Here is a 12,633-nt window from a genome sequence, read left to right on the forward strand (position 1 = left end):
CACAGATTAGGTCTCCAGGGCTTAGTTGTAGTCTCTATGAACGATTAAATGTAATTGGTTAAAAGTTTGGCAAAAGCAGATGCCTTCTACCAAGTCCAGATTATTCATTCCCCTTAAACCACTACATTGTTTCTGTTGTGGACTTGTTTGTCTGTGTTGTAATGACAGGACTAGTATACGCCACCTAGTATTAAATATAATTACATCAGATTAGATCAAAACTTTCGACCCATTCAGGATAGGACAGTACATAAGATGTATAAAATGATATTTTGTAACTATATTCGTATTCAGTTGATAAAAATACATTAGTGCAGATCAACTAAAATACTTAATATTCACTTTTATCCAAAAATTATTGGATGTGTACAAATGGTTTCTTGGGTCACTGTGTCTTACGCTTTATTAAATTTTTTTATTTTGCAAAAATTCAGTTCTCGTTAATGCCAAAGCTTAATTGTAGGTCATGCATGAGGTGTGCAGCTTTTAAATTTTCACTGTCTTATTTTTAAACTAATATAATATTATTCGTGTTATAAATCGTAGGCACGAAGATGTTCCCGAAAATCATTCAGCGGCATTGCACTCGATATACATTAGGCAAATTTTTAGAAGTATTTATAACGCGGTACAATTTTAGTCACTCATTGAAATTAAGGGGAAATGGTTTATCCATTACACAAAGCGGCTATGGGCGAAAAATATTTGAAATTACGTTCGTTAATTGTGTTTTGTGAATATACACAAAACACATGAATAAAACAGTGAAAAACACAATGTAGTGTAGTCTAGTGGAGTCATCGCTAGAGTAACGTTTCAGATAATGTATTTTTATAGATTTATACGCATGAATTCCATTCTTGATTTGACAAATGAATATTGCGAAAGAAAATTTTAAAATTAGACTGCATTGTATTACATGTTTTCACAAGGAAGCCTTGACATCATATTCTTGAACACCATATGGAAACTACTCATCCCAACAACAGTTTTATGAACCCCCATTATTTGTGTCATTATATCGGTTTATCAAGTTTGTAAATCGTTTCTATAAGGGGAATCACACTAAGTTCGACCTAGTCCCTTCTGGAATTATTTTTAAGTTTGTCATAAAGGCTTGATAGAACGAACAGGCGTATAATAACAATTTATAAGGCTAAATTTTTATTTTCACCCTATTTATTTTGCAAACAGCACTCCCATTTACGTGTTGGTCAAATGGGTGCCGTCGTCTTGCATGTGTTTTGTGTTTACTTTTTATTTGTTTTCTTTTCAATGTAAAGTTTAGTCGCTTTAATAGTTGAAGGTTTATTTGTTTTTACTTCTTGAGTTTATTGATGTTCCTTCATAAGGGTTTTTTCGTATGTTGTTCGTGTAATTAGTCCATATTTTAGTCGTTTGTTTTTCATTAACATACAATTTCATTTTTCCCGCTGCGATAACAACAACTGACACTTCAACAACAAATGACTAAACGTTTATGCGAAAATTAATGAATTTCCCCATAAACGACTGAAAAAATCTTAAACCATGAAAACTACTTCGATCTCAACTATCATCAACTTCCTGCAGCTTTTCAGGATAAGACCAGCTCCAGTTCTAGTAAGTAGACTATTTCATCTCTCTCATATTGTGAAACGCTTCTTTATCCGAGAGTATTGTAATTTTCCCATTCACCTTGTCTTTTTGTTTTGAATTTGATGTGTATACAAATATTATATTTATTTTGTTTTTGTTCGGAATTGAAGAGAAGCGTTGATTCGTCGAATTAAATGTATTTCGTTTCTGAATTGCCATACATTTTATGTTTCAAATGCCAGAATGAATAAATGTGGTTTGTGTTAAAGAAAAGTTTTCTTCTTGCTTTGCAATATACGAATGATAAAAGAGTTTTGCGCAAAGTATTCTAAAAACGACTCTAATATTTCGCACTGCGAAGTTTACTTGCGAATTTTATTGAAATATTTACAGAGACTTCAAATTAAAATTTGTCCGTTTAAATCATTTCATAAGGCATCACTGGTCAACTAATTTGAAATTCCCACGAAACCCTAAAACCAATTGCGACTAAAATGTATTTCTAGTAGGAAAGCCTCATTACTCGATAGATGGGATATATGAGATTGTCGACACATTCAATTCCTGTTTCAATTTTTATAATTCTGAACATATCTCGTTTTTATCAAGTACACCGTGTACACGGTGCTCTTGAAACAATTTTAAATGGAAGGTGCTTACACCTCGGAAGTTTTTGCGGATTCTGAAACTACAAGGTTTATAGATGAGAAAAATCAAAAAACAAAAAAAATCGCCGGAGCGCTTTTTAAATAAATCGCGATTTAAATTGACATTTTTAGGGGTGGTTTAGGTTTTCACGATTTTGCTTAAGAACTGCAAGTCCTATCAAAATGGGACTAAAGAAAATGTTGTAGGTATGAAAATTCTCTACAAGATTGACATTTATGGTATTCTCGTCGGTTATACCGTTTTTGAGATATAGAAGTTCAAATTGGGACAATTCAAATTCAATTCAATTCTGTATAGCCCCTTTATAAAACAATGTCATGAAGGGTGCGTCTTAACTAACTTTTGATGAAAACCGCTTACACAGGGAAAGTTTTTGTGAATTCTGAAACAGCAGTGTTAATAGATGAGAAAAATCCAAAAACAAGAAAAAATCGCTGTAGGGATTTTTAAAAAAATCGCGGTCAAAATTCACATTTTTAGGTGTTTGTTTGGTTTTCGTGATTTTACTTGGAAACCGCAAGTCCAGTCTAAATGGAGCTAAAGAAAATGTTGTAGCTGTGAAATTTCTCTAGAGGATTGACGTTTATCATTTGTTCCCAGCTTGTACCATTTTTGAGATAAAGAAGCTCAGTTTACATTTTTAGTTTTTTTTTGTTAGGGTTTCGCGATTTTGCTTGAATACGGTAAGTCTTATCGATATGGGACCTGAGAAAATCTTAAAGCTGTGAAAATTCTCTACAAGACTGGCTTAACTAACTTATCCTAAGTTGTAACATTTTTTTAGATATATAAGTTTAAGTTGGGAATTTGCAATCATGACATTGTTTTATAAGGGGGCTATACAGAATTGAATTGAATTTGAATTGTCCCAATTTGAACTTCTATATCTCAAAAACGGTAAAACCGACGAGAATACCATAAATGTCAATCTTGTAGAGAATTTTCATACCTACAACATTTTCTTTAGTCCCATTTTGATAGGACTTGCGGTTTTTAAGCAAAATCGTGAAAACCTACACCACCCCTAAAAATGTCAACTTAAATCGCGATTTATTTAAAAAGCGCTCCGGCGATTTTTTTGTTTTTTGATTTTTCTCATCTATAAGCATTGTACTTTCAGAATCCGCAAAAACTTTCGAGGTGTAAGCACCTTCCATTTAAAATTGTTTCAAGAGCACCGTGTGTATAGTTTTAAATACATTTTTAGTTATCGAAATAAAATGACCAAAATACGGTCCTAGAAATGTAAGATAATTTTTTAATTTCTGGGGAAAAAATTGTATTGTTGAGAATTCGAATGAAGAACTTGCAGGGGGAAGTGTATTGAACTAACGGTAGAAGAGAAGTTATTTGATAACAAATACCTTGAAATGCCCATTCAAAACACCAATAATACAAACTTGAGTAAACCCAATGCCTTATACATTTTAGAGAAGCAAACTGGATGAGATATGCGTTGACAATACTCTCATAGACAAAAACTGCTGAAAAGCCTAAATTTTGTCGGAAATACAAAACATGGAAGAGACATATTTGTTGTAAACACAATCTACTCAGCTAAATGTCGATTGTAAATATATTAATAAAAACATCGAACATTCAATTGGCACTTTAAATTTGCGCATTTCTATTTATTATACTAACTGACATGATTCGCGATCGTTAACTGACAAGAACAAATGCACCGCCTCTTTGTCATTATAGATATTTGTGAGAGCACAATTCGATTATAACCCGTTGGATGATGAGCTGATACCGTGTGCCCAAGCAGGCATAGCCTTTCAAGTGGGTGACATTTTGCAGGTAAGTTCACTATGCGTGTCACTTGTTGCCAGAATCATACTTTTCGTTTCCATCGTAGATTATTAGCAAGGATGATCAGCATTGGTGGCAGGCTAGAATTGACGCTGTCGGGGGTTCGGCTGGTCTAATACCTTCACCGGAGCTGCAAGAATGGCGCATACGCTGCCAAACCGTAGATAAGACTAAAAACGAACAGGGTAAGTACATATGAGAGGAAGAAATACAAAATTGTACACACCGTACTAACTACCCATACTTACCAACCTCTGTATATTACACACATACATACATTTAATCATACATACAGAAACATGTTATTGTATGAACAACAAATTGGATTATGCTCAATATTTATTTGTATTGTTTCCTAGATGATTTGTTGTCAATTAATAAAGGAAACCATTCTAAAATATGTGTATCCCAATATATTTATTAATAACAACTGTCTCATCCTAATGTTCATATTTGCATATTTATGTATATTCGTTGCATTTGAATACTTTATTTAGACATGTATTCGTATATATGTACGTGTTATTTTATTTTAATTTTGACATCACCAACGACATTTTATGTTTGCATTTTATTTATACAAGATAACAGTACCGTGCAGATTTTTTGACAAACATAAACTGTAGCTCAGAATATTGGTTGCGGTAATCGCTATTTACGTGCCACCGTGGTGCAGTGGTAAGCTCTGTATGTTCGGGTTCGATTCCCAGGCCGGGCAAGATCACATTTTCAACGTCGGCATCACATAATAATGGCGACATTTCGTGAGTATTTCAGCCATAAAAAACTTCTCCATAAATGGTGTCGCAAGATACGTCGTTTGGACACGGCTTTAAAAAGTAGGACCCATATCATTGAGATAATATACCGGGGGGATTCCGCAAAATATATCTTGATATAGTTTCTTAGATTTTCCACTTTAATCATGCATAAGTTTTTTTCACAACGAATTTCTATTATTATTTTTCATTGTTTTTTTAGTTTCTTTTAAAGGGGCGAATGACATCTTTCGAACATTTAATGTATTAAATCGGTTAATAAATGGCTAAATTAAAGTGGAGTGTAAAAAACATTAAAAATAGAAGAATAATTTCCCTGTGCTCTATGTAAATTAGCTATAATTTGGCATTTTTGGTCAAAAAAAGTCTCGACTAAATATTGCGGACATATCGAAAGATGTTATTCACCTCTTTAAAAGAATAATAGGAATCCGCTGTGAAAACAGGAGTTATGCCCGTTTAAAGTTGAAAATCTAACAAAACCAGTTTTTTCTTCCGTCTATTAGTTTGACGAAAGTATATCCACAGTTTCACTCAGTAGAGTTGTCGCATTTGTGATAGCTTAGGCTTGATAATTTGCTCCATAATTACAGACTTCACAGCCCCTAAAGTCAAATATTAACGGTATTCTTCCAAAATTTTGAGCTACTTTATACATATGTTGAGAGTTGTAGCAACAAATCATTGGGAAAGTTCCTGCAGGCAGGATATAGACATTTTGCCGGAAATATCCCACAAAACTACATTTAACAATGTCAAAAGTTTGCACTGTACAATTCGTAACAATTATATGTACGGTGGATCCAATCGAAAATATATGACTTATATAAACTATATTTAATAAATTTAACCTGGCATTTATTTTCTGTTTATCCCGTGATAACACATATAATCTCTGAATGAATTTAAAAAAAAAATATATATCAAAAATATCAAAAAACTACTTGTTTTAAAAATTTAATAACAATAACAGCAAAACTGAATTACTTTAAAAATAATCAATTCTTAACAACATCATTGCATTTTTAAAGATAAAAAGCTTTGTCAAATACATGAATAACGGAACTAAACCCATCAATCTGTCGGTTACTGTTTAATGTTGTTTTAAATTCATTGGAAATCAAACTGTACAACCGCCGAACAGCTTCCCTGTGTTAGGGGCAATAACACCGCAAGGTCGCGTAGGCGCAAGAACAACACTGGTTAGGTAACTCCTAAATGACATTTCAAAATTGTAACAGGGAAATTGTTAGGGAAACTTTAAAAATAATGCGAATAGGAACCTCCAACAATTAGTTGGGGCTCTTATTTCCGATATATGCCCTGGACTTGTTCGCAGAAGAAGTTTTGAAAACAACTTGAAAAGTTATGCAGGTCCCAACTCAAACAACACACCCGTCAAGAACCCACTATTTCAGCCAACAGTGGATCACATAAAGTCATATGGCTAAATAAATCAGTGTTTCTTTTTTAATTATTGTTATTAAATCTTATTTTGGATATAATTTATTAAAAATAAAATAAAAAATTCAAATTGGGTCGTTTAAACCGTATAAAGCCCAGAATTTTCGACCATTGTTTAATAAATAGTCTTCCTTTGCGTATGACAACGGTTTCTTGGCCAGTGTATAACTTTTCAAATTGTTTTCAAAACTTCTTCTGCGAACAAGTCTAGGGCGCATATCGGAAATAAGAGCCCCAGCTAATTCTTGGAGGTTCCTATTCACATTATTTTTAAAGTTTTCCCAACGTTTTTAGCCACAATGTGCCGATAGCCTCAGGGGTTTTACACCGGGATGTATTGTGTTCACCAATATATGGTTGATTAACTTTTTAATATACGGCAAACATAAGTACGGTTGATACTAATAAACTTTCCGAATGAATATTTTACAATTAAAATTTTTAAATGAGCGAAAAATTTTGAGGTTATTATTATATTTTCCACAGACCATGGAAAAGTGGTAGGAGATGGCAAACCTGTTAGGATAACAATACCAATTCTTCCCAAAATTACTCTAACATGTCCCAAAAAACAAATTTAAGTCAAAAGTACAGCTAATTAAAACCGATAACACTACAATCTTTAATGATATTCCGTTGTTGCTTTTGTTTTGCACTCCCCATTCTCAAGGATCAGTCAATATTGTTGTTGTTGTTATTCCATCCGACTAAAAGGTACAGAAATAACTTATTGAAAGCTCTCTCTACATAATCAAGAACAACTGGACACAAAATATTACATTTAAAAAAATTGAATTAATGCGAAGTCCTGGATTTGTTGCTTTTGATATGCGCAACACTGTATATAAAGTGAGCGTCAAAATAAAGTTTCCACTTCTCAACTTTTTTTTATTGCATTATTACACCGACATAGAGATATTATACGTAACTTTTTTAAGTATTTAGTGGTGAATTAAAATCCAGAAAATATTACGCCCTTCCAACGCTTCTATAGGAAATAAATGAAGATTGCCAAAATAACTCAAAATTTGACTCGTCAAAATAAAGTTTACACTTTTGCCAAACTCAAGAATTTTCTTATTTATTTAACAAAATGAAGGGATATTTTGGCTTTTGAATTTCTTTTTATTACCTTCGAGCCTCCAAACGACAAATCAACGTGTCTTTTGGTGTAATCCAAAATAAATACTTAAAAAAGTTAAATTTATATGTTACTAGCAAAATGCCCGCTACTTCGTAACGGAAAAGGATTAATATACAAATAAACAATATTTAATATGGAGAACACTGACAATTTTGATGTACTAATACCTATTTGATTTGATATTTAATTTCTTTCGAGTACTGCTCGTATACGTTTTGTTCGAATTTCAAAAAAAGACCTCTACACTTTAACAGGGGCCTACATTTTAAATTCCAGTCCATGTTTTATTAGAACGGTATGGGTATTTTGAAAATTTTACCCACATTTTCCAACCGAATTTTGGAATTTGTGATATCAAAATGTAGAAAACCATTATTCAGAAGATGTTACCATATATAACAGTTAGTTTTTGAGACATTTTTTTAGGCCTTTTTTCTCAGGATGTAAAAACCTTATTGTAGAACATTAGCCGCATAGATCTACCTTTTCAAATGAACTTACAATAACGTTTAGAATAGACAACAAAGATAAAAACAATTTTGTTGAAAAGGTACGTTTGAATTTTTGATTTCAGTACATTATTTAGAAACCGAATTCGTGTTAACCTAGAAACAATAGTTCATTATTCAGTACAATTTGCACTAATGATATAATTCCATCTTCATTGCTACACCCAACGTCAAATTTAATAGCATTTAGTACATTTCGTATTTCGTAATAAATCATCCAGCCCTCAGCCTAATTTATAATTTGTATGCATTTAAAAAAAAAATCCGTATCTAAACACCAACACAATCCCTCATACAACAATTCGAAATTCCACCTATATCCCATCATGCAACACCAAACTGGTACCAAATTTAGAAGTTATATCTATATATATAAAAGAGCTTAGTGAGTGAGTGACTGAGTGACTGACATATCATCGCCCAGACGAAACCGCTGAAGCTAGAAAGCTGAAATTTTGACTGTGGGTTGCTGTCGGTGTGTAGGGGTGAGATAAGGCTGGGTTTTTGGAAATTCGACCTTACTTATGGGTACGAAGAGTAGTAAACGGTACTAAATTTGGTACAAATTGGATTTGGGTGAACGAATAGAGCTGGAATCCTGAAATTTGGAATTTATATACTTTTGAAGTGTAGGATTGAGTTAGTCTTGGAAATTTGTACTTATGGGTACGGAAAGTACTAAATGGTACTAAATTTGGTACAATTTAAATTTAGTTGAACGGATAGAGTTTGAATCCTGAAATTTCGAATTAAGGTTACTGATGAAATGTAGGATTGAGGTAGTTTTGGAAATTCATACTTATGGGTACGGAAAGTACTAAATGTACTAAATTTGGTACAATTTATATTTGGGTGAACGGATAGAGTTGGAATCCTGAAATTTGGAATTAAGATTACTGATGGAGTGTAGGATTGAGGTAGTTTTGCAAATTCATACTTATGGGTACGGAAAGTACTAAGTTTGGTACATTTTGGATTTGTGTGAACAGATAGAGCTGGAATCCTGAAATTTATAATTCAGATTACTGTTGACTGTAGGATTGACTTAGTCTTGGAAATTCGTACTTATGGGTACGGGAAGTACTAAATGGTACTAAATTTGGTACAATTTATATTTGGGTGAACGGATACAGCTGGAATCCTGAAATTTCGTGTTAAGGTAACTGTTGATGTGTAGGATTGAGGAAGTTGTGGAAATTCGTACTTATGGGTACGATAAGTACTAAATTTGGTACAATTTGGATTTTGGGGAACGAATAGAGCTGGAATCCTGAAATTTGGAATTAAGATTACTTATGGAGTGTAGCATTGAGGTAGTTTTGGAAATTCGTACTTATGGGTACGGAAAGTACTAAATGGTACTAAATTTGGTACAATTTAAATTTAGGTGGATGGAGAGAGCTGGAATCCTGAAATTTGGAATTAAGATTACTTATGGAGTGTAGGATTGAGGAAGTTTCGGAAATTCGTACTTATGGGTACGGAATGGTACTAAGTTTGGTACATTTTGATTTGGGTGAACAGATAGAGCTGGAATCCTGAAATTTATAATTAAGATTACTTATGGAGTGTAGCATTGTGGTAGTTTTGGAAATTCGTACTTATGTGTACGGAAAGTAATAAACGGTACTTAATATGGTACAATTTAAATTTAGTTGAACGGATAGAGTTTGAATCCTGAAATTTCGAATTAAGGTTACTGTTGGACTGTAGGATTGACTTAGTTTTGGAAATTCGTACTTATGGGTACGGAAAGTACTAAATGGTACTTAATATGGTACAATTTAAATTTGGGTGGACGGAGAGAGCTGGAATCCTGAAATTTGGAATTAAGATTACTTATGGAGTGTAGGATTGAGGAAGTTTCGGAAATTCGTACTTATGGGTACGGAATGGTACTAAGTTTGGTACATTTTGATTTGGGTGAACAGATAGAGCTGGAATCCTGAAATTTATAATTAAGATTACTTATGGAGTGTAGCATTAAGGTAATTTTGGAAATTCGTACTTATGGGTACGGAAAGTACTAAATGGTACTAAATTTGGTACAATTTATATTTGGGTGAACGAATAGAGCTGGAATCCTGAAATTTCGAGTTAAGGTTTCTGTTGGAGTGTGGGATTGAGGAAAGTAATAAATGGTACTAAATTTGCTACAATTTAGATTTGGGTGGACGGATAGAGGTGGAATCCTGAAATTCGCTATTCCTGTTGGAGATAGTTATTGAAATTCGTACTTTCATATGAATAGAGGTGAAATTCGGAAATTTGGTATTATAGCCGCTGTTAGTGTGTAGGGTTGAGATATGGATGTGGTTTAAAAAATTACTTCCTTTTATCAAAAACTATATCCCAACCGCGATTTAGTATTTTTCGTATACATTAGTACGAATTTCCAAAAGTTCCTCTCTATCTCCACTCTAAACGTTAACTGCTATACTAATACCGAATTTCACAATTTCAGCTCTACCCCTTTACACAATAACAATTTGGACCAAATTCTGTGCCATTTAGTGATTTTCGTACACTTATTGTACGTATATCCACAACCACATCCATATCTCAACCCTACACACCAACAGCGGCTATAATACCAAATTTCCGAATTCCACTTCTATTCATAATACCATTAATACTTTTCGTATGAAAGTACGAATTTCAATAACTATCTCCAACAGTAATTGCAAATTTCAGGATTCTACCTCTATCCGTCCACCCATATCTAAATTTTACGAAATTTAGTACCATTTATTAATTTTCGTACCCATAAGTACGAATTTCCAAAGCTACGTCAATGCTACACTCCATAAGTAATCTTAATTATAAATTTCAGGATTCCAGCTCTATCCGTCCACCTAAATTTAAATTGTACCATATTTAGTACCATTTTGTACTTTGCGTACCCATAAGTACGAATTTCCAAGACTAAGTCAATCCTACAGTCCAACAGTAATCTTAATTCCAAATTTCAGGATCCCAGCTCTATTAGTTCCCCCAAATCCAAATTGTACAACATTTAGTACTTTTCGTACCCATAAGTACGAATTTAAAAAAACTTCCTCAATCCTACACTCCAACAGTAACCTTAATTCGAAAATTCAGGATTCCAACTCTATCCGTTCACCCAAATATAAATTGTACCAAATTTAGTACATTTAGTACTTTCCGTACCCATAAGTATTAATTTCCAAAACTACTACGAAATTTCAGGATTCCAACTCTATCCGCTCACCCAAATATAAATTGTACCAAATTTAGTACATTTATTACTTTCCATACCCATAAGAATAAATTTCCAAAACTACCTCAATTATACACTCCATCAGTAATCTTAATTCCAAATTTCAGGATTCCAACTCTATCCGTTCACCCAAATATAAATTGTACCAAATTTATTACATTTTGTACTTTCCGTACCCATAAGTATGAATTTCCAAAACTACCTCTATCCTACACTCCATCAGTAATCCTTATTCCAAATTTCAGGATTCCAACTCTATCCGTTCAACTAAATTTAAATTGTACAAAATTTAGTACTTTCCGTACCCATAAGTACGAATTTCCAAGACTAACTCAATCCTACTCTCCAAAAGTAATTAAATTCCAAATTTCAGGATTCCAGCTCTATCCGTTCACCCAAATCCAAATTGTACCATATTTAGTACATTTAGTACTTTCCGTACCCATAAGTACGAATTTCCAAAACTTCCTCAATCCCACACTCCAACAGTAACCTTAATTCAAAATTTCAGGATTCCAACTCTATCCGTTTACCCAAATATAAGTTGTACCAAATTTAGTACATTTAGTACTTTCCATACTCATAAGTATGAATTTCCAAAACTACCTCAATCCTACACTCCATCAGTAATCCTTATTCCAAATTTCAGGATTCCAACTCTATCCGTTCACCTAAATATAAATTGTACCAAATTTAGTACATTTTGTACTTTCCGTACCCATAAGTACGAATTTCCAAAACTACCTCAATCCTACACTCCATCAGTAACCTTAATTCGAAATTTCAGGATTCCAACTCTATCCGTTCAACTAAATTTAAATTGTACCAAATTTAGTACCATTTAGTACTTTCCGTACCCATAAGTATAAATTTCCAAGACTAACTCAATGCTACACTCCAAAAGTAATTAAATTCCAAATTTCAGGATTCCAGCTCTATCCGTTCACCCCAATCCAATTTGTACCAAATTTAGTACCGTTTACTACTTTTCGTACCCATAAGTAAGAATTTCCAAAACAACCTCAATCCTTCACTACATCAGTAATCTTAATTCCAAATTTCAGGTTTCCATGTGTATCTAAATCCAAACTGTACCAAATTTGGTACCATTTAGTACTTTTCGTACACATAAGTATCAATTTCCAAAAGTACACCCACATCTCAATCGTACCCTTCAACGGTAATCTAAATTCCAAATTTCAGGTTTTCAGCTCTATTCGTTCACCCAAATCCAAATGGTACCAAATTTAGTACCATTTAGTACTACTCGTACACATAAGTACGAACTTCAAAAATAATTTCCTTATATCAACACCACTTCCCAACCTTGATTTCCGTACCAAATATGAACATTGTAGCTATATCCGCTCAAAATATACAATTGGTACCAAATTTAGTAACTTTTCGTACACTTATAAGTCGAATTTCCAAAAA

General features: G+C 33.1%; 1 protein-coding gene across 23 annotated transcripts in view; it reads left to right on the forward strand.

The window, feature by feature from the left end:
- Window positions 1–12,633, forward strand: part of CASK (peripheral plasma membrane protein CASK) — a 194,445-nt gene that overhangs the window by 166,945 nt on the left and 14,867 nt on the right. For 14 of the 23 annotated variants that reach the window (XM_073963058.1, XM_073963063.1, XM_073963064.1 and 11 more), the window contains 3 exons: window positions 1,573–1,602; window positions 3,952–4,050; window positions 4,109–4,247. In XM_073963058.1, coding sequence (XP_073819159.1) covers window positions 1,573–1,602; window positions 3,952–4,050; window positions 4,109–4,247 — 268 coding nt within the window. The remainder of the gene's footprint in view (window positions 1–1,572; window positions 1,603–3,951; window positions 4,051–4,108; window positions 4,248–12,633) is intronic. The other 9 variants (XM_073963067.1, XM_073963061.1, XM_073963066.1 and 6 more) reach the window with 1 other exon arrangement.

Source organism: Musca autumnalis, unplaced genomic scaffold (assembly GCF_047663935.1).
Source record: "Musca autumnalis isolate F117 unplaced genomic scaffold, ASM4766393v1 scaffold_1, whole genome shotgun sequence".
NCBI classification, from domain to species: domain Eukaryota; kingdom Metazoa; phylum Arthropoda; class Insecta; order Diptera; family Muscidae; genus Musca; species Musca autumnalis.